This window comes from Nyctereutes procyonoides, unplaced genomic scaffold, assembly GCF_905146905.1.
Source record: "Nyctereutes procyonoides isolate TBG_1078 unplaced genomic scaffold, NYPRO_anot_genome, whole genome shotgun sequence".
Classification (NCBI taxonomy): domain Eukaryota; kingdom Metazoa; phylum Chordata; class Mammalia; order Carnivora; family Canidae; genus Nyctereutes; species Nyctereutes procyonoides.
In genome coordinates this window covers 4,114,439-4,136,643 of record NW_026575141.1, presented here as the reverse complement: position 1 = coordinate 4,136,643, position 22,205 = coordinate 4,114,439, and the positions used below count along the sequence as shown (strand labels likewise).

General features: G+C 51.5%; 1 protein-coding gene across 1 annotated transcript; it reads left to right on the top strand.

Moving 5' to 3' along the window:
• Nucleotides 1–9,251: 9,251 nt before the first annotated feature.
• On the top strand, nucleotides 9,252–16,271 carry CPA1 (carboxypeptidase A1). The gene is made up of 10 exons (XM_055307517.1): nucleotides 9,252–9,565; nucleotides 10,047–10,128; nucleotides 10,558–10,791; nucleotides 10,974–11,075; nucleotides 11,630–11,731; nucleotides 11,909–12,019; nucleotides 12,692–12,782; nucleotides 13,283–13,482; nucleotides 13,895–13,979; nucleotides 16,007–16,271. Exons 1-10 carry the CDS (start codon nucleotides 9,501–9,503, stop codon nucleotides 16,192–16,194), a joined length of 1,260 nt encoding a protein of 419 aa, XP_055163492.1. The 5' UTR covers nucleotides 9,252–9,500; the 3' UTR covers nucleotides 16,195–16,271.
• Nucleotides 16,272–22,205: the final 5,934 nt, after the last annotated feature.

Here is a 22,205-nt window from a genome sequence, read left to right as displayed (position 1 = left end):
TTCTCTATTAGTGGAAATACAAGGCCATGGGCTGAATTCGTATAAGCTATAGGTAAATAAAGCAAGTTATACCTTTGCATACTTGAGTCTGTGATTGTAACTTTTGTACCCTCTGCGCAAATATTTTCACTTCATCCTCTTGGGGAGGATATTACCAGTATTAATAAGCTTGTATTTCAGATGAGGAAAGCATGCTCATGATCTGGAGAGGTTTTACAGGCCACGCAAGGCCACACGGATGGGAAGTGGTTGAGGTAGATTTGAACTTGGGTTTGTCTGACTCCCAAACCACTATGTTGCCATTTGTCCAAGTGTGACCTGCGGCCACACATGCAGCAGAATCCATGGAGAGTCATTTAATGTGAAGATCGTTGGGTTCTGTTCCTAGACTGAAACAATCTCTGGGGTGTACCCCCCCCAAATCTGTATTTTTACCATCTGCCCCAGGAGTTCTGAGGCCCCTTGAAGGCTGAGAACCACCTGCTGTCCTGCCTCCCAGGAGAACATATTTGAGTCTTCTTGGGGAAGTTGGGGCTCACAGTCTCCACTCTTTGCCATTATCCATTAGGGCTGAAGGTGGTTACAACAGTGGGGAGCTGGCCATCCTTCTCCAAGCTGTTCCCAAGGGGCTGCCTTGACCCAAGCCTAAAGCAGCGTGGTCTGTAGACTACCGGCAGCAATACAAATTCTGGAAAACCAAATTCTCAGGCCTACTGAATCTGAATCTCTGGGGATGGGACCCAGGTGATGCTAATGCCACACTGAGAGGCACTGCCCTAGGGTCAGGAGTACTGGACTCTGATGATTTTCTCAGTAACAACAATGAAAATAATAAGCTTTTCTAGCACTTACTATGTGCCGGGCATGGTTCCAAGTGCATTACAGGGTTCAACACATTGCCTCCTCACAGCTCCAAGTAGGATTCTTACTGTCTCGATTTTCTGATGAAGAAGCTCAGGCTCAGGATAGTAGCTAAGGGGCACCCACTACTGAGTGGCAGTCCTGGGACCTGAGTCATGCCCAGAGCCCTTAGGACCAGGGCCAGGAACTTCCTCTTACAGCTATGTTGGCAAGACTTGTGTGCAACCAATAGACTCACAAAAGTTGGAGCTGAAGCTGCTTTACAGAAGGGGGTCTTTTTGAAAGGAAATTTTCTCTCTCTCTCTCTCTCTCTCTTTTTTTTTTTTTTTTTTGGAAATTTTCTCTTTAAAAATCCTTCAATAATGGGATGCCTGGGTGGCTCAGCGGTTGAGCATCTGCCTTTGGCTCAGGTCATGATCCTGGGGTCCTGGGATCGAGTTTCACATCGAGTTCTCTGCAGGGAGCCTGCTTCTCCCTCTGCCTGTATCTCTGCCTCTCTCTCTGTCTCTCATGAATAAATAAAATCTTTAATAATAAATAAAAATCCTTCAATGACTTAAAATATTCCCCTCCCACACTCCGCCAAAGGTGCTGCCTGGCTGGCCCCTGCGGACCTCTCCCACTTTGCCGGAACCCCTTCCTCATGGGCCTCCTCTTAGTCTCTTCCCCATTGGAAGCCTTTGCATGTGCTGTTCCTTCTTTCTGGAACATTCTCTCCTCTCACCATTCCTCCATATGGCTCACTTCTTAAATTTTTCCCTTCAATGTAATTTTCTTACCGATCCTTCTAGGACCACCCATTAGAAGTGGATCTATTATTCTCTTTTCTGAGATTACAATGATAATAATTAATTGACTTCTTTGCTCCTTTGTGTCGGCCCCTACGTTGGCTGCTCTGTGAGAGTAGGGACCACGTTTGGGTTATCCAGCCTCACTCAGTTCCTGTCAGGTACTCAGTATTTATTGAGTGTTTCTCCTCCTGGGCCTTGTACAGATTAGTACTAGGTTTACCATCAGGTGACAGAAACCCACCTTACTGTGGCTTAATGGATCAGGCTTTTATTTTTTTCATGTCACAAGTCACCTGAGGTGGGCGGATCAGCCCACCTGGCTGATTGTGACTTTTTTTTTTTTTTAAGATTTTATTTTTTTGACAGAGAAAGGGAGCACAAGCCGTGGGGAGGGGCACAGGGAGAGAGAGAGAAGTTGACTCCCCGCTGAGCAGGGAGCCTAATGTGGGGTCCCATCCCAGGACCCTGAGATCACAACGTGAGCTGAAGGCAGACGCTTACCCGACTGAGCCACCCAGGCGTCCCTGAGCATGACTCCTTGATGTAATGGGGACCCAGGCCCCTCTGGCCTGCTCTGTTTTGCCACTCTGCTGTCATTTCCACCCCATCGTGTGACCGAATTCCAGGCAGGAATGGCAGGCGCAAAAAATGTGAGGCGGCAGCTGAAGCTGAGGTGGACCATCCGTGGCCTTCAACTTACATTTTATTGGCTGGGCTGCGTCAGGTGGCCATGCTCAGCTGCAAGGGAAGCTGGACAACCGCTCTAGCTGAGCACACTGCTGCTGCCCCAAGTAAAATGAGAGTTCTGTTGGGAAGGAGAACGGGGAGAATGGATATTGGAAAGACGGCCAGTGGTCTGCTGCAGCCTCCCTGAATGGGGAGCAGATCTGAAGGGGCCTCCGAATCCATTTCTTGGTTCTAGTTAATCAAGTGACTGACTTAAGGATTAAGCCATAGAACTTTCCAGGGTCCTTCAAAAACTTCTAGTCTCGGGATGCCTGGGACACCGCTCAGCGGTTGAGCATCTACCTCCGGCTCAGGGTGTGGCCCCTGCGTCCTGGGATCGGGTCCTGCTTTGGGCTCCCTGATGCCTACGTCTCTCCCCATGTCTCTGCCTCTCTGTGTGTGTGTCTCTTATGAATAAGTAAATAAAATCTTTAAAAACAAATAAATAAAAGCTCCTAGTCCAACCTCTCTCATCTTACAGTTATAGAGACTGGGGGTCTCTGGATGACTGGACTTCTGTGAGGCCCCACATTAACGTAATGGCTGAGAGAAGACTAAAGGCAGGGGTCTTCCTCCTATGACTGAGGGTTCTCCTCAGCAGGCCCAGGGAGGTGAGGGCTGGAGGGGTTTAAGTGTATCAAATAAAAGCTGAAGAGTTAAACATGCAAATTTCAGAGACATTACAGAATAATCTCTTTTTTCACAAAATCCAAACTTTTTTGTTTTTCACTTCTTAGGTATATAATGCTAAACAGGAGTTGAGTTTTTGTACATTCTGCTTGGTGTTCTTTTTTTTTCCTTCTTCTTTCCCCTTCCAACAAACTGCTCTTTTTAGGTATGTTTTTTCATCGTTTTCACCAGTAAAATTTATGAGCATTTATTTAAAAGAAAAAAACATCGGAAAAACTGAAGAGAGAGAAAGAGTGATTATACATATGGAAAGCTATAAAGAGCCACAGTGAATGTGTTGCGGTTATTGCTTTCTTAAAAAAACAAACCAGGCAGGCAGCTTGGAACGTGAAAGAGTCCTGTGTGAGGGCAGGCGGTGGCAGAGGCCCAGAGTGACGGGCCAATGGCCGGGGGCCAGCGAGTGCCCCGGAGCCTGCGGAGCCGTCAGCGGCCCCCGCCCCGCGCCGGCCCCAGAGAGAAAATGACTTTACCGAAAACGTAAAATTCAATTTAAAAAGGCTTCTTCGGAAAAAATAAGAAGGCCCGACAGCCGCTTAGTGCGGGCCGAGGGGATCCAGCGAGCGCCGGCCCCACCCCGGTCCAGTCAAACCATCTCCACTTTGGGGGGCTGCGGGGGTCAAGTCATGCTCTTCTGTCAACGGGGGTGTCCTGGAGACAACTGTAACCCGTTCGGCCTTCGAATGTTCTCCCTCCCCGAGTATTCGGGCCAGTCGCGGGGAATGATAACGTGTCTGCAAATCCGTTCTTTGGGCTCGTCCTCCAGCCTCTGGCCGCTCGCTGCCCCCGGCCAAGCCCTTGGCTCCTCCTCCTCCTCCTCCCGCCCCTCCATCGCCTGCCTCGACTCCCCCCAAAGCACAGCTGAGACTGCAGGGTAGCATTTCGCAGAATTTTCCTCGGGGCTGCAGGAGGGCAGTGCGATATAGAAAGTAAAACGCTTCAGCCCGCCCCGGCTTGGGAGGTGGCTGCTGTCCCTTTGTGGAGACCCCCCAGGCCCCCGCCCAGCCTTCACTCTCCTTGGCCCTCTGCTCCCACGCCCCCTCCCACTCCCCCTCTTAGTGATGGGACTTTCCTGCTTAGGTCTTCTCTCTTCCGAGTCTCTGTTCTTTTTTTTTTTTTTTTTTAATACTTTCTTTTTATTTATATGATAGTCACACACACAGAGAGAGAAGCAGAGACACAGGCAGAGGGAGAAGCAGGCTCCATGCACCGGGAGCCCGATGTGAGATTCGATCCCGGGTCTCCAGGATCGCGCCCTGGGCCAAAGGCAGGCGCTAAACCGCGGCGCCACCCAGGGATCCCCCGAGTCTCTGTTCTGAGAGTTGGGCTCGACCTGACGTCTGCAGACCCGCTGGAGGCTTCTCTCTCCAGGTTACCAATTCCGCCGCCCTTCCCGGCCGCAAGCTTCAAAGCAAACAGCTGCTACCGGGCTCTCAGGGAGGAAAGCAAAGCTCAGAGCCTCCTGCGTCCTGCGTCCAGCCGCCCGCGAAGAAGCCCCAAGGTCCACCGCCTCCCACCGCCGCCCAGTGGGCCTCGACCCCCCAGCCCCTCCACCCGCGAGCCCCGGGGCCCCCGGGGCTCTCCTCCATCTGCCCACACACCTGGAAGGCCTCTCTCTACCCTGCCCAGACCTGTCACCAGGGCTGTGATTTGTTTGGGGGTGAAAACAACGAATGTCCTGGAATCACAACGTGTCACAGCCAGAAGGGGCCGCAGAGATCATCCGTGATGGTCGGGATGTGCAGTGAGCTCCCTGAACCATACAGTGGCCGGTGGCGCTGTGCTTGTGGGTGGCACCGCCTCTCCCGTTTTGCCCTCTTCCGTAGCTAGAGGATGCCTCTGTGTTAGTTGTGGACCCTCTTCAGGCACAGGTGACAGAAAGCCAACTTGATACAGCTCGAGGGGGCAGAAGTGGAGTTAGCTGGGGTGGGGTGTGGTGGCTAGACCCAGCTGAATCACCTGGCCTCGGAGCTGGGAAGGCTGGCCCCTAGGGAAGGACCGAGGTGCTGTTATCAGCAGGAGGCTGCCGGCCGGGAAAGGGAGCGATGTCCATTACAGTCCCCCGCCGAGCTGCCCAGAGGCTCATGGACTTCTCCTCCCATATACACGACTGTGCCCCAGACAGCCTTAAACACACTTGCCAAAGTGAGAACAGCTGAACACTCATCCAGCTACTGCATCCGGCCATTTTGACTGCGCTGATTTGTGTTGTCGGCGAGGACATCCCTCGTTCACTGTCCTCCTTTGATCCCTGATATGGGCATGGACTGAATCTCCTGCCTTTTTAACTGCTAGGTTTTAGTTTGGGGATCTTTAAGGACTGGCTTAGAGCTTCTGTTTACCATGTTTGGACACTCTCTGGCAACAAGGTTGCTACGGATAGTTGTCCAGTGTGTGCACTGCACAAAAGCATTCTGCTGAGAGGATGAGGGACGATGTCTGCCCAGAGGGAGAAGGATGCCTTTTTCCATTTCACATAAAGTCTCCCCTAGGCTAAAATTGTACTGTCTTCTGACAACACAAGCACTTTAAAAGCTTAGTGAGCCTGGGTGACTCAGTCAGTTGGGCATCTGACTCTTGATTTTGGCTCAGGTCATGATCTCAGGGGTCGTGGGATGAAGCCTCACATCCAGCCCTACACTCAGCGCAGAGTCTGCTTGTCCCTCTCCTGCTCTTCCCCTCACTCACCTGCTTTCAGATTTCAAATATACAAATAAAATCTTAAAAAAATAATAAAAGCTCAGTAGGTACATCTCATAGAATGCTTTTTACAGCCTCAGTGCTTTTTACAGTCAATAAAATGGAAATGTATATTCTTTCTTTTTTATTTTATTTATTTATTCATGGGAGAGAGAGAGAGAGAGAGAGAGAGAGAGAGAGAGAGAGGCAGAGACACAGGCAGAGGGAGAAGCAGGCTCCATGCAGGGAGCCCGACATGGGACTCAATCCCGGGTCTCCAAGGATCACGCCCTGGGCCAAAGGCGGCGCTAAACCACTGACCCACCCGGGCTGCCCCTATATTCTTTCATACATATAGTTCAAAGCTGGGGTAACAGACTTGATGATACCCAAAGAAAGGTGTCTCCTTCTCAAGAGTGGAGAAACATTTTCTAGAAGCTTCCTTGCTGGCTTTCCTTCACTTCTTCTTGGCCAAACTGGGTCAAATGCCTACTTCCGAAATCAATCACTTGCCAAAGACAATGGGATTCCTCAACTGTCTTAAAACAACCTTGGAATTTATTCCTGGGCTGGGAACGGGGTGACTTTCCTGAGAGGTGATACCGCCTCTAGGCTTGTTCAGAGGGGAAGAAGGGAGGGACTCTGGACCCTGCTCCACGTGGTTACAGCAGGCCTTCCACTGTCTGCCTTCAGGCCTCTCGCCTGTGACCTTTTCTTGAATCTGGATGCCGGGCTGGTGGCTTCTCTCTTGTGCTAATAGGTCTTGATGCTCTGGGTACACTCCTAGTTTTCTGCTTCATGGCCTTCATCTTTGCCCTTGCTTTGGACCAATGGGAAACGAGCCCCCGTGGAAAGGCAGGGCTGTGGCCTTCTGCCCCAGGTTCCATTCTAGCAAGTTGGTCTTCACCAAGCCGCAGTTTTTAGCTTCCTGAGGTGCTTTGGAGGGACCCAGGGAATTAGGCCTAGCCTCCACCTGAGGCCCAAAGTCCTCTCCTGTTGTGCTTTCAGCTTCCTGCCAGTGTTGGCCCTAATTTTAGCTTGCAACATTGAATCGATCTTTTCCAACCTTGCAAGAAAATAGATTACACACTCTTGGCCACCTTGCTGGCCAAGATTGCAGGTTGGAGGCTTCCAGAGGCCTGCTTGGCGGGGCTGTGCCCCCTCCCCACCCCAACCCCGGCCCCTTTCTCCAGTGGGCTTATCTCTTCAGGAAGAAATTCACAGAAGGCCCAAGAAAGAATTAGCCAACACCCCCGAATGTGTGTGGCCTGCGTGAAACAGAGTCAGACTTACAGGACAGCTCTAGATTTAGAAATACAAAAAGAAATATTGTTTTCGTAATGCAGACTGAAGGAACCTTTCCCACAGAACCTTTTTCCCTTGCTGAAGCACAGATCTGAAAGCTTGAGAACACTGCAGGGGACTAAGAATTGAGGGAGGATATGAAGGATGACTGAGGACGGTTCCTGGTCTGAGGAAACTTAGAGTTTCACTGGGGAGACACACTAAGGAGGAGCAAATGTGAGTTTGTGTTCAAGCGCTGACTAGTGTAATGACCCCCATTCCTTCCTCTGCCTTGTGAATCCTGCCCTTGAGACCTAGGCCAAATGTCCCCTTCGTGGTGAAGTCTTCCCTGGACCCTCCTGCATGGGCTGGTGGGGTGGAGCCCGCGGCCCTTCTGGGGCCCTCCATCCCCCGTGCCACTCAGGTCTCTTGCAGTGAGGAAAGCAGCCCCAGCAAGCCTTCTGCTCACCTAGTCCTGTCTGGGCGACAGCTTCTTGTAAGACCTGTTGCAGAACTGACTCGTTAGTTGGTTACTTCTGTCTTCTGCCCTGGTCCGTGGGCCCTCTGAGGTCGTGTACAAGTCACTGGGGAGCCGAATCGACTGGTGGCCCCACCACAGGGCTGTGACAAGGCCACACATCCCCCAGGCCGTGCCCAGCCAGTGACTGCATGACACAGCTGGGCACCGGCCTTCCCAGGGGGTGCGGGGCTCCCCTCACTGCAGCACTGGCTCCAAGGTTTCGTGTCGGCCTGGCGCAGATGTTCTCAGAGCTGCTCCTGTCTGAGCTTCTCCTGCCCAATGCCTCTCTCTCCCTGCTCTCCTCCCTCTGCCTCCTCCATCTCCTTCCTCCCTCCTTCCCCATCTCTTCTTGCTCCTCTCCTCTCCTCTCCCCTTCCTTCACCCTCTCCTTTCTCAGGTGTCAGACCTGCAGCTTGGTGGCAAGTCCCTCCTGCCTCCTCCTCTTGCCTCTCCTGTATCCTTCAGGGGCAGTTCTCCCCCGAGAATCTCCTGCATGTCCCATCCTGCCTTGGAGTCAGCTTCCTGGAGGAGCTGAGAGAACACAAGTCAGTGGGTCACTGCCGTTCCTCCAGTAGACCGTGAGCTGGCTGAGATCAGGGACCTGTGTGTCTTGGGCATCATCCCAGGGCGGAGCACAGTGCTTGGCCCAGAAGAATGGATAAGCCAAGGGGTGAGCCTTCAGAGAAGGGGCAGGAGCTCAATAAAGAAGCCAGAGGAAGATTCCGGGAGGAGGTGGGCCTTGTCTGGGGCCTGGAGGTCAGGCAAGGGTGCTGGAGAGGAAAGAAACAGTCTTCATGGAGGCTCAACATCTGCTGAGGATAGGTTCAGTGTTCTCTGGTCTTCTCAGAGCTAGGCTCAGGAGAGAGTAGGGGGTAAAGGTAATGGGGTGGGTCACCCTGTCCTGGCACCAGAGGGCTGGCCAAGCAGGGGGTGGGATAGGGAGGTGGAAGGAACAGATGGAAACCAGAAGGGGCAATCTTGGCTGTTGTCAATGTCCAAGCCTGAGGCCCTGACACAGAGCAGGGCCCCCGGATGGTGCTGGGTAATCCCCGGGGACCCTGTGGATTAGGGCGGATTTGTGCTAGATGTTTCTGCAGTGAGCTCAGCATCCAGAGCCAGAGTGAATTCCAGTTTCTCCTGTACACTGTGCAGTCCCAACAGGGGTCTGGCCCTGCTTCTTACCACCACGCTGTGTGCTCAGATGACATCTGGTTATAGTTCCCATCAAGGGCGACCCTAAGCCTATAGTGGTGGGGACGGGGAGGAGGGTGCACTGGTGAGAGTTGGGTTCCTGCCCCAGCTGCTGCTGCTGTGCCCTGACTCCCACAGAGCCACCGAGGCTGGGCGGAGAGGGGCTGGGAAGTGCCCTTCAGGGGGCTGTACCCCCAAGGAGGGTGTGCCTGGCACAGGGGAGGGGCATCCCAGGATGGCCAGTATGGTGAGGAGCCAGCAGGTACAGGAGCTGGATGGGGGCAGAGAGCCCCAGCTCACTCTGTCGCAGGAACAGAAGGCTGGCCCTTAGAGTGAGGGAGAAGGGGACACCTCACATAAGGCTCCAGCTGGCGTGGCTGCTCCGGAGCCTGGCTCCGTCTCCACTGCCTGGTCAGCAAACAGGACTGAAGCCCAGGTGCAGGTACCCGGGGCTGTGGGTGGCAGGGGCCCAGCTGGGAGGCCTCCGGCCCCAGCTGACAGCTCAGGCTGGCGCTTCATGGCCAAGGCGTTGAGGTCTGGCTTATCTTCCCAGCTGCCGGGTTCCCTGCCACTTTATCAGGGTGAGAGGGTGAGAAGGTGTCAGAGCTCAGGACTCTCACCCTCCCTCCCCGTGGGACAGGGCCCAGGTGCAAGGGGGAGGACGACGCTCAGGCACAACCGGAAGTCCTCTGACCTGGGAGAGTTTAAAAGGCCCCAGGACCTTCTCTCAGCCTCAGTTGACATTCCCAATTGGCTACAGCATGAGGGGGCTGCTGCTTTTAAGTGTGTTGCTAGGGGCTGTCCTTGGCAAAGAGGACTTTGTGGGGTAAGAGTGTGGAGAGAAGAGGGTGCTCACACAGGAGAGGGGAGGACGCGGCCCCCAGCCGGCATCTGGAGGCAACGGGCAGGCTGACTTATGGGAAGACTCCAGAGAGGAGCAGACCAAGACACCCCGGGAGGCAGGCTGACCAGGGACCAGGGCTAAGAAGGGGTCCGGTCCCTCGAGACAGGCTTCCTGAGGCCTGGAGAAATCTGAGCTTGAAGAAGTTTTTAGAAGAGGAGGTGGCTGGCTTTGGAGAGACAAATAGAGTCTAAACTGGGATGGGGATCGCAGCTGCGACCAGAAGGTCCCAAGGAACTTAGGCTTCCCATTGCTAAGACCCTTCATGCTTCCTTCATCTCAGCTAGAGGATGGAGGCCCAGCCTGGCAGTTCCAGGCTGCTCCACGTCACCCTCCTCCCACCTGGGGACTGTGAATGGCTATTTGGGCTTGCTCAGGTCCTTAATCTCCCCTCCTCTCTGCCCAGGCACCAGGTGCTCCGAATCTCTGCTGTAGATGAAGCCCAGGTCCAGAAGGTGAAGGAGCTGGAGGACCTGGAGCACCTGAAGGTCAGAAGGAGGGGGGAGTCCTCCCAGAGGCCCCAGGGTTCCTTGCAGGCCAGCTGGACCCACTGCAGGATGCCACTACCCCCTGGGGCCACCTGAGTCCTGGGCCCTGTCTCCTCAGCCGCCCAGAAAGGACCCATGGGACTGATCCCTGTTAGGAAATGATTTAACCCCCACCCTGTCCTGGTGCCAGAATTTTGCTGCCCTTGAGCATCGGTGGGGAGGAGGGATCCTTTCCAGCACTTCTCTCTCCCCCACTCTCTCGGAGCTCCTCCACGGGCTTCCTGGGCCGTTTCCGTGGCCACGGTGGGCTCCGTCCAGGGCACCCCCCCCCCGCCCCCTGCCGCCCCCCCCCCCCGGCCCCCCGCAGCCGTAGGGGAAGCTCGGGCGCCATCGGCTCACCACCGCGATGCCTGCCCTTGGCCTCCCCAGCTGGACTTCTGGCGGGGCCCTGGCCGGCCGGGCTCCCCCATCGATGTGCGAGTGCCGCTCCCCAGCAGCCAGGCCGTCAAAGTCTTCCTGGAGGCCCACGGCATCGGGTACACCGTCATGATCGAGGACGTGCAGTCACTGCTGGACGAGGAGCAGGAGCAGATGTTCACCTTCCAGGCCTGGGCCCGCTCCACCGACACCTTTAACTACGCCACCTACCACACCCTGGAGGAGGTGAGGCCTGCAGCGGTGGGCGCTGACCCGGGGGCGCGGCGCCTGCTGTGTCTCGAGGAGGCCTGGGTGGTGGCTCCCCGGAATCACAGGGCTCGCGGCGGGTTGGCTGATGCAGCTGCGAAGGGGGGCACCCCGGTGCCTGGCCGCGGCGACAGCTGGAGCCCCCTCCTCTCCCTTCTCAGATCTATGGCTTCCTGGACTTGCTGGTGGCCGAGCACCCGCAGCTTGTCAGCAAGCTCCAGATTGGCAACAGCTACGAAGGCCGTCCCATCTACGTGCTGAAGGTAAGGGCACCCGCGTGAGAATGCTCACGGCGCACGTGCCAGGGCACCCACATCCGTGTGTAGGCCCCGTGGGTGAGCCCGCGGCCCCGGAGGACACGGTTACACGAGCTGCCCGTGCTGACGTTTGGAAAGGGCGGAATTTCTATGCTGGTCTAGCCGTATGCATCCCTGTACACACAGAATTCTTACATTTTTAAGTGACTCAAGTATTTCCAATCAACTGCCATGTCGTGGGAAGTATCCCAGAGTCACAGTAGTCTGGATAAAACGGTTTATTGTGATTCGCCACAGAGAACCGTGTATGGGCAGCCGCAGCAAAGGGCAGGGCCCAGAGTTCTGGCTGAGATCTATTTGCCCCAAGGTCAATATGAAGGCTGGAGGCCAAGTCCCGCAGGATTCCTGTCCAGACCCCCACCCCCCATCTGAGTGACGGCCCCACAAACGGAGCCTCACTCTGACATACCTGGGGAGCAGATGGCCTCTGGCCCGGGGATGCTCCTCTTCAAGGAGCTGAGACAGGACCCCCACTGGGTCTCCCTGTGCTTCTTGTCCAGTTCAGCACGGGGGGAAGCAAACGCCCTGCCATCTGGATCGACACAGGCATCCATTCCCGGGAGTGGGTCACCCAGGCCAGCGGGGTCTGGTTTGCAAAGAAGGTAAGTCTGGGGAGGGGAGGGCTCTCCCTGGTGGGGCGGGTGGTCAGGGCCCACGGGAGCCCTGGCCTCCCCTCTCATCCAGAAGCAGTGATGAAGGGGAGCAGGTGTTCACTGCGTTAGCATGGCAGATGCCTGGCCTGACCCACTCTGTCTGTCTGTCCCCTAACTCCTCACCAGATCACACAAGACTATGGCCAGGACTCCACACTCACAGCCATTCTTGATTCCATGGACATCTTCCTGGAGATTGTCACCAACCCCGATGGTTTTGCCTTCACTCACAGCAAGGTATAGGTTCTCTCCCATTCTTGGGGAGAAACAGGGAGAACCTCTGGCCTCTGAGTCCCATGAACTACTCACCCCTAACCTCAACCCCCAGAAGTTGAGGGAGGGGCAAACAGACCTGTCTTCCTAGACCAGGGTTCTCATCCTTGGTATTCTTGACATATGGGGCAGAGAATTCTTTGTGTGGGGGGCTGTCCTGTGCATGCAGAGTGTCTAGCATCATCCTGATCTAATATTTAGGAGATGCCAGTAGCAAACCCCCCCCATTGAGAGAGCCAAAAATGTCTTCAGGTAGTGCCAGATGTCCAGGTATGGGGGGACACAATTGTCCCCTGGGGAGACCACTGCCCTGGACCTTATTTTCCAGCTTTATTTGACTTTTATGGCAGGTGCAGCATGCTCCAATCTAGCGTGTAGGGTGGGGGCCACCTCATGCCTTCGTTCCCAGCCATAGCACCCTCTGGCCAAACACCATCCACCATCCCCTCTGTTCTCCTTCAGCCAAGAGCCTCCTTTGTGGACCTTCCCAACAACCAGTTGGAAGTGGTTTCTGACCCATGCTAGGTCCATACCTGTGCTAGGATCGCGGTGCTTCACATTGGTTGTGGCCACTCCCTGCGGGCCCCCAATCCCAGCCCAGCCCGGTGACCCACAAGTGTGTGATTCCTTCTGCAGAATCGCATGTGGCGCAAGACCCGATCCCTCACTCCGGGCTCCGCCTGTGTTGGAGTGGATCCCAACCGGAACTGGGACGCCGGCTTCGGGCGTAAGGCCCAGTGTGATTTGGAGGCAGGGCCAGGACCCCCAGGGTGGCCTCTTACCCTCCTGTGTCCCAGGCCCGAGCCTCTCCTGCCCCAGCCGAGGGCAGAGTGACAGAGGGGGCGGATGGCAGCCTCTCCTGAGGCTCTCAGTGAGATTTCCTTGTGCCTGGTTGATAGAAATGAATCCCCCCCCTACTCTCTGCAGCCCCCCCCCCGCCCTGGAATCAAGGTCTCAAGTCCATGTAGGGGTTTTCTGGGGTAACTGCAGCTCCCTCCTTCTCTGGTCCCTTTACCGCAACAGTGGGTCTTGCTCGAGGAGCCCTGCTTCCCTCCCGGGGCACATCCATCAGCTGCTGGTTATAAAAGGCCTTTGGCCTCTCCTGCATCCCAGGGTCGGGCGGGGGGGCCCTCCTGCCTTCCCCCGCACCCCTACTTCCATACTTTATGCTGTGCAAGCCGCACAGCTTGGCGTAACGGATGCCGCGCACCCCTTCTCCTCCCGCAGTGTCCGGAGCCAGCAGCAACCCCTGCTCAGAGACTTACCACGGCAAGTTCGCCAATTCCGAAGTGGAGGTTAAGTCCATCGTGGACTTTGTGAAGAGCCACGGAAACATCAAGGCCTTCATCTCCATCCACAGCTACTCCCAGCTGCTCCTGTATCCCTACGGTTACAAAGCAGAAGCGGCCCCTGACCAGCAAGAGCTGGTATGGGCCGGTCCCCTGCTTGCCCTCCTATGCCTTGCACCCCTTTCTCCCGTGGACCCCCGATGGCTTGGGAAGACCTGCAAGGCAGGCTAGCCTCATTCACTGTCTGGGAAACTGAGGCACAGCACAGTTGAGTCACCTCTGCCACATGCCAGAGCCAGAGGCTAGACTTGGAGCTGGTGCCCTAAGATCAATTTGGAGCAGCGGCATGGCCAGAGGGTGGCCAGAGGTGGAGACCAAAGTGCCACCGTCTCCAGAGGGTGGAGATGGAAGTGCCAGCCAGACATCGTGTGGGACTGGAGGACCACGGGGCCACCGGCCTCCCGCTCTCTGTGGAGAGTTGGGCTTCCCTGGCCTGACCCTGCGCTTCTGGGGGCCTGGTGTCACCGGCCGTAACAGGCATTTTCTGCAGGATCAGCTGGCCAAGTCTGCTGTGACAGCGCTCGCCTCTCTGTATGGGACCAAGTTCAAGTATGGCAGCATCATCAAAACAATTTGTAAGTGGGTGCATGGTCTCTGGGGCGGCACCGGGAGGAAGCTTAGCTGGCTTTTCCTGCCTGAGGTAGTGTCCTCCTGGAAGAAGTACCCAGGGGTGCCTAGCTGTGGGAGCGCGGGCTCTCAGCCGTGCCTCGGTGAGCAGTGGGGCCCTTTTCTGACATGAACTTCATCTTCTTTGGTACCTTGTATCAGTTCCCCTGAGAACATTTGTTCCCTTGTCTTGGGTTATGTCCAGCTTTATGGAGGGACTGGAAGGTTCTGCTGATATTTCCTTATCACCAAGAAATTCAATTTAAAAAATTCAACCTAAAAAATACTCCTCTTCTGGTGCCTTTCAATTAGAGAATATATTCCATCTTCCCCCCCCCCCCCGCCCCCAGCTTACTTGTACATGCAATGCCCCTGGGAGGAGCTACTGCAACATCAAAATGGAATTAAGTCAGCAAATGTTTTTGAGCACCTACTATGAGAGAGAGTGACAATAAACATGAATAAATCATACAGTATGTTAGGTGATGAAAGTTAGGGAGAGGGGTGCCTGGGGGGCTCAGATGGTTAAGCGTCTGCCTTCAGCTCGGTCATGATCCTAGGGTCCTGGGATCCGAGCCCTGTATTGGGCTCCCTACTCAGTGGGAAGCCTGCTTCTCCCTCTCCCTCTGCCATTCCCCTCACTTGTGCTCTCTGGCTGTATCTCTCTGTCAAATAAATACTTTTTTTTTTTTTTTTAAAGAAAGGGAGAGGGATCCCTGGGTGGTGCAGCGGTTTGGCGCCTGCTTTTGGCCCAGGGCGCGATCCTGGAGACCCGGGATTGAATCCCACGTCGGGCTCCCAGAGCATGGAGCCTGCTTCTCCCTCTGCCTATGTCTCTGCCTCTCTCTCTCTCTGTGTGACTATCATAAATAAGTAAAAATTTTAAAAAAATAAAAAAAAAGAAAGGGAGAAAAAGAAAAACTAGAACAGGGTCAGGGGAATCAGGGATACTGGGCATGGAAGTTGAAGAGGTGGGTAAAAGGGTAGGCCTCATTGAGTCAGTAATATTTGGGCAAGTGCTGAAGGAAAATGAGGAAGTGAGCCTATCTTGGGAAAAGAGCCTATCTGGGGAAAGAGCCTTCAGGTGGAGGAACCTTCTAGAACAAAGGCCCTACCATGTGACCTGGACTGTTGTGTTGAGGGAATAGCAGGAACAACATGGAGCCCCATGTGATGGCGGAGGGTGAGAGTGCATGAGAGTGCATAGGGTCAGGTAGGGTGGGGGCAGATCTCCCAGAGCCCCGAGGAACACCAGTTTTCTGGCCAAGAGGCTGGAGTACTGAAGAGGCCGGGCAGGGACAGAGGTGGGAGGACAGCACACACATACCTCCGCCCCTCCTCCCCGAGTGCCAGGTTTTAGCAGGTGAGTGGGCCACAGTCTTAGCTAGGGCTGGCTTTGCTTTTGGACTCCAGGCCTTGTTTGGAAATGGTTTCAAATTGCATCAAAGTTTTTTGCTTCATTCACTGTTGTCAAATTAAATTCTAATATGCAGCCGCCTCCTGCATCCCAGCCCGATTCAAAGCAACTTCATTACCCACCGTTAATGGCAAATCTGGGCAGAGTTTTTTCCAAAAAGACAGTCAAGGGGCTTTTACTTTGCCTCTGGCCCTTTGCACTATCTCCTGCAGACCAGAGCCCCAGGGGACGAGTCCTGGTTACTCAAGTGGGTAACTCTGATATATTTGGAGGTTTGACCAAAGCAGCTGTAGGAGGGAGGTGGTTTTCAGGGCGGCTTTCACAATTGCAAGAGCTTTCTTGAATCCCCCCCCTGTGCTAGGAGAATCATCGCTTGGCCCCTCTCTGGGCCTCTAGAGCTGAGACCCTTTTGGGGAGCCGCTTGGGAGGGAGCCAGGCTGCTTGGTCAACAGCAGGCACTTACTGGATGCTGACTCCAGTGAACCCTGCATGAGGCTCGGGGCTCTGGACCATGGCCCAGCCCATATTAATGTGTCAAAGTGATTGACCTTTGCCCTCTGGCATCTGCTCCTGCCCTAGACCAAGCCAGTGGAAGCACTGTTGACTGGACCTACAGCCAGGGCATCAAGTACTCCTTCACCTTCGAGCTCCGAGACACGGGGCGCTACGGCTTCCTGCTGCCGGCCTCTCAGATCATCCCCACGGCCCAGGAGACGTGGCTGGCGCTTCGGACCATCATGGAGCACACCCTGAATCACCCCTACTGAACTGGCCCTTCACCACCCTCCTCTTCCTCCTCTCTGGCCCCACCCATGCAGCCAAATAAAGTTTGAACGTCCATGGATCAGAATCCGGGGGCTTGCGTGTAGGAACATATATGGCCTGTCCGCCTTTCCAAGCTGGGGCAGAAGTGATTTAGTTCCTGCAGGCCTCGCTGGAAATGTGTGGGTGGCTGGACTAGATGACCCCTGAATTCCCCTGCATTCCAAGGTCCTCTGAAGTTGTATCCAAGTGGCATTTGTTTTAATTAGACCACTCTGAGCTCAGCTCATCAGTAGGGTGATTTGTTCATACCTTAGTGGCAAGCAGCAGCCACAGCTGCTAACCAAATGCCGGGCACCCCGCAGTGGTGAGGCATTCGGCTTGTACAATAGCAGAGCTAGTTGGGTCCATTTATCTACAGAAGCAATAATTCTGAGTATGGGATGGAATAATCCTGGTGGCCACCGCTGTCCCAAAGAGATACTGCAGCAGGCCAAGCAAATTTCTATAAAGCAAAATATGGTCTCCTGCTCTTGAATTAAATCAGAAGAAAACAATTAGGTTCAATGAAATAATTTACTGAAGATAGAGAACAAACCCCAATCCCAGAACATTTTGTTAATTGTAGTACATCACCAAGACTTTTGCTTTTAGGGACAAAAGTAGCTTTATTTTCATACACCACGTCCTTTCTAGCATCCTTCCGCACACGGTCTCCACTTCCTCTCCTGTTTCACTCACCACCACTCCCTTACCATTTGCAAAATTTCTCAAGTATAAGGCTCTCCCTTTGATAGTCTCCATAGCTCCTAAAACTTACTGGCTTTTCTCCTTTGGCGTGGGGATCTTGATGGCTGTGATATCACCCTTAGTGCTAGCACCACGGTACACTGGGTATCTCAGCTTTTTTCAAAGCAAGAATCTACCTTGTGTTTCTTCCAATTCTCTTCAGATGCAAATATGGAGCAGGGGGTTACTCCTGCAGACATCACTGGGAAGAGGGTGAGGGTGTGTGTACAGGTAGCTCCCCAAAGAGGGAAGCTGGGGTTGAAGATGGAGGCCTTCCCCTGTGTGAGCCAGGGAGGTGTTACAGTGCACACAGCTCCAAGGACTTGAAAGTCTTATCTTTTCCTCAGGTCAAATGCTCTATTCTTTGTTTTTTGTTTTGCTACCCGACATTTGAAAAAACAAAAAGTATGAGGGAGACTATATGTATAGTATAGATAAAATTATACATATGTAGGTTTATGAGGCAAGTAAAATGGTGTTTCAGTCTTTTTTTTTTCCTCAGTCTTTTTTTTAAAGATTTTATGTGTGTGTGAGAAAGAGCGAGAGAGAGAGCATAAGCTGGGGGGAAGGGCAGAGGGAGAGAGAGAAGCAGACTCCTCCTTGAGAGCAGGGAGCCCAATGTGGGGCTCGATCCCAGGACCCTGACATCATACCTGAGCTGAAGGCAGACTCTTAACCGACTGAGCCACATAGGCACCCAAGTGTTTTAGTCTTTACAGAAAAATGATTTTATAACACTTCAAGTTATCTTTTGGGAAACATTTCCATTCAATCTTTGTAGATAAGCTGAAACCCACTTTAATGGCTCAGTTTGGACAAATAAAAAGCTGATCTTATTTTTTGCTTAAGATGGACAAACAAAAATTATTAAGTTAGCAAGGACAGTATCTTACAAAATTGATTACTTAGACTTCAAGGATAGAATTGCTTAATTCAAAATAATTGTGCTTCCTGATAGCGGGCACCACTTTGCTTGGCATTCAATCTCCAAAACCACCAAAAGTAGTTGCATGCCCAGTAAGGACTGAGTGAATGTTTTCTACTTTTACTAATGAACAAACTCATGAATTTTATAATCTGTATAGTGTAGGCTTCTGAGTTATCTTGAACTCCCTGACTTGTAGTTGAGAAAGTGAGGCTCCTGACAAGATAAGGAATGAACACCAGAATGAAAATTCCATGAGGGAAGAGATTGCATTATTTTATTCAACACCTAATCCCTGCTGGTTGGCCAAATACATGGCACATACGAGGCACCTAATAAATACTTGTTAAATGGAGACATGGAACTTGTTAATACTATTTTTTTTTTTTGTATTTTGAAGTGCAGGAAGAGGTTTACATTTTATTTGCAGATGTATATTTTTACAAATCTGTGGGTAAAAATTTCATTTAATTAACTTATTTATTTTTAAAGCTTTTATTTATTTATTCATGAGAGACACAGAGAGAGGCAGACACAGGCAGAGGGATAAGCAGGCTCCCTCCGGGGAGCCTGATGTGGGACTTGATCCTGGACTTCAGGATCCCACCCCGAGCCAAAGGCAGATGCTCAACCACGGAGTCACCAGGCATCCCTAAATATTTTATTTTATAGAAACATAAAGTTAAAAGAGAAAAATAATTTTATAAAATATTGCAACATATATGGAAAAGCATTAAAAATCTTGAGGGCAAAAGAGTTCTTATGAGCAAAAAGGGTTAAGTAAAGAGGACTACCATTTCAAAAGAAAAATAAGCAATTCCCAAAAGAAGAAACAGAAAAAGCCAATAAACGTATGAGAGATACTGATCCTGAGTGATTTTTTGTACATTAGACAAAAGCAAAGGGATCATTTTTCTGCCATCAGATTGACAAAGAATAAAAGGACTGACACCTCAGTGTTATCAAGAGTATAAAGAAATAAGACCTGTCATATACTACTGGTGTGAGGATAGATTTACGCCACCTTCCCGTGGGCGGTAGTGGGGGTGGCAATATAAAACAAAATTTCAAATGTATTGTTGCTTTGACCCAGAAAGTCCACTTGGAGAAATTTAGTTTATAAACATATTCGGACAAGTTCAAATACAGGTATGTACAAGGCTGTAATAATACAAAATTGACTGAAAAGGAAAAGAACCTATATAGATACCAGTATTGATACCCCTATGACATGTTTAAACAATGGAATATCGTGAGGCCACCACAGACTGTGCTGACATTGGGGAAATGGGTCACTAATACTAAGTGAAAGAAGCCAACAATAGGGTGGAAACATTCTAAAACAGGATTGTGGTAATTGTTGCACAACTCTGTAAATCTGCTGAACATCACTGAATTGCGTACTTAAAAATGTGCACATTTAGATTTTATAGTATGTGATTTACACTTCTATACAGTTGTTTAAAAAAAAATAAGAACTGGGTTGCAAAATAGTATGTTGGGTATGAATCTCATCCTTGCTTGAAACACACACATACACATATACACAATGCCGGGAAGGATATATCCCCCAGTAATAACCGGGGTCACCCTGGGTAGTGGTGGTAGTAGTTTTCCTTTTTTCTGAATTTCTTGCAAAAAGCTTTTATAATCAGGAGGAAAAAAAACCCTAACAAACAACTATTTCAAACACACCAATTAACCTGTGAATAAAGTTATATGGAATCAACTTAACATCAAACATTTTATGCCCATCTTAATCTGTGCCCAGATTCTTTTTTATAATTTGCTTCGACTCATCTCTTCTGCTCTGGCATCCTATTTCACCATCTTGCCCAGAACAATGTGTCTTATCTTCAGAAAAATTTATAGATAGAGCTGGAAGCAGCTGTGTTTCTACCAAGGGAAGAGGGTTCTCCTGCTTCCAGTTGGTGGCTGTTCCCTGAGCAGTCTGCCATAGCTCAGATGAAAATCCCCAAGAGCCCTTTCTGCTCACATTCGGTTCCAGCAGCAATCTGGGGAATTGATTATGCTAATGCCTAGTCTCCGGGGCTTTTCAAAAATCTTTGTCTTTAAATGAACTCATTTGGCTTTTGTCGTACACCGTTATATCTGGTTCTCAATGTGGCCTGTGGGCCGCCGGTGGTCCATGAGATTACTTCAGGTGGCCTCTTGAATTAACACTCAGAAATACACGTGTAGATTTCTGGTTTTGGCTTTAAGTTAAAATTGAAATGTCATTGAACACAATCCAGATATGACCTCACTGGTCCCTCATCCAGTGCAGTGCTATTCATCATCTCAGCAAGTATTTTGCAAGGGCAAGTGGGGCTAGGTGGGTTTGAGGATGCAGAAGGACTCTTGCTCTAAGGACAGAAACATCATTCTGTGAACATACTCAGCTCAAGATACTACTTATGGTAAACTGATATAATCAACCGTAACGTTCAAGTTGGCCACGTGAAGGAAGAACTCCGAGCAGGAGGCACAGAGTACACATCAAATCTGGAAAACTGTCAAAAGGTCATGAATTTCCTCCCAAAGCTTTCAGGATCTGCATTAATTTGGCAATTCAAATTGTGAGCATCACCTAACAAACCCAGAGACCGAGACTGCCAAATGTTTATTGCCAAATGCAAACGAAGAAAATTAGAAGTCTTCTGCGCAACCGCAGTAGTGTCATTCTGCTACATTTTCAGAAGCGTTCAGGGGAACAAGCGCTCAGTGAACACAGCCAGAGACGTAGGTTGGCCCCTGCTTCCTCCCATAAGACCCAGGCCTGTGGCCAGGAGTCAATTCACCCAACTTCTGTCTCAGCCTAAATCAGAGATGTCACCAAAGAGGAAAGAAAAGATCAGACACAAATCATAGCAATATGGTTTATTAACTGAATAGTTTGATCTATGGAAGCAGCCCATTTCTTCTCCAACAGTCAGGTTAAAAGTTTGGAACTCCTTAAGTGAGGCCTCATGAGTGTTCATTTCGACATGCAACAGATCTCAGAGACCCTGGTGCATCTGTCCTTGAGACAGGTCCCTGGACACCGACGGTGGATTTGTGGAAAGGACATGCTCCTGGGAGCAGATGTGCCATCTCTGACTTCCTGTTGCCTTTTGCGCTGGCCAAGGAGGATGGCTTGTGGTGGGAGCTCAGGTGATAAGGAGGGAAGGGAAGACGACACCCAGGGGAAGGTTACATTCACGTTGGTGAGTTGCGGGGGCGTCACAGAGGGAGGGGGAGGCTGAGGGAAGCAGGGCGCCCAACGGCCCAACCAACTGGCTCGGAAGCCACAGCTCACAGGCAGGCTCCTGGCTTCTCACCTGTTAGCTCAGGGGCTCGGGCTCCAGGCGACTTGCTTAATTTCCACCTGCTTCTCAGCCACATCACCTGAAGATGGGGCACCCACCTCATGGGATTGTTGTGAGAACTGAATGAGTCAAAACACATATGGAAGAGTCTAGGAACACTGCCTAACAGAGTAAGCTCTCCACGCGTTTGCTAGGATTATTATCTGGAAAGCTTCAAGATTTGAAACAAAAGAGAAAAAGAACCCGCTTTCAGATGGGGATGGTGTACAACCTGTGTCTGATGAATTCTGAAGGCTACTTTCAGCCAGGGGGTGGGGTGAGGGGACATGAAAATAGGCCTGGCTGACTGTAGACAGCCAGGGTAATAATAACACCCCTAACAGCTCTCAGGGTGCCCCCTGCAGTGGGTAATCTAAAAATCTCCAGCTTGTGAATGCCTATCCTACAAAAGCAAAGGATGTACATGGGGACAAAAGATAACGAGCTCTCTGGGTCTCAGGGATGGCAGGCCAGCATTGAGCGGCCACCATAATGGGCCCTACATCCCCGGTTTCAGTCTTGACAGGTTCAATTCATTTATTCATACCCACTTACTAAAGGTCACTGTCATATCGCTGGTGATTTTCACCCTCTGGGAGCTTATAGTCAAAATAATGTAGAATAGAAGACGTATTTGCATCCTTTGAAAAAGGTAGTCCATCAGTCAATAGTGGCCTATTTAATAAGTGGCCTCTATTTGCCATGCGTTTTACCAGATGCTCCAAGATGTTACACAGGCGAAGAGAGTTTGCTTCTGCATTCAGAACAAAGGCAGATCAGCTTCAGGGAGTGAGACTTTTTAAGGGGATCGCAGTGTGACAAACACAGTTTTGTAAACACACATAAAATCATGCACTGTTTCCTGTTTTGTCAGAATTCAATGCCAACAAATTTCCACCATTATATTTTCCATGCTATAACTGATTTATGTATCAATTTAAGGACACCACAATAA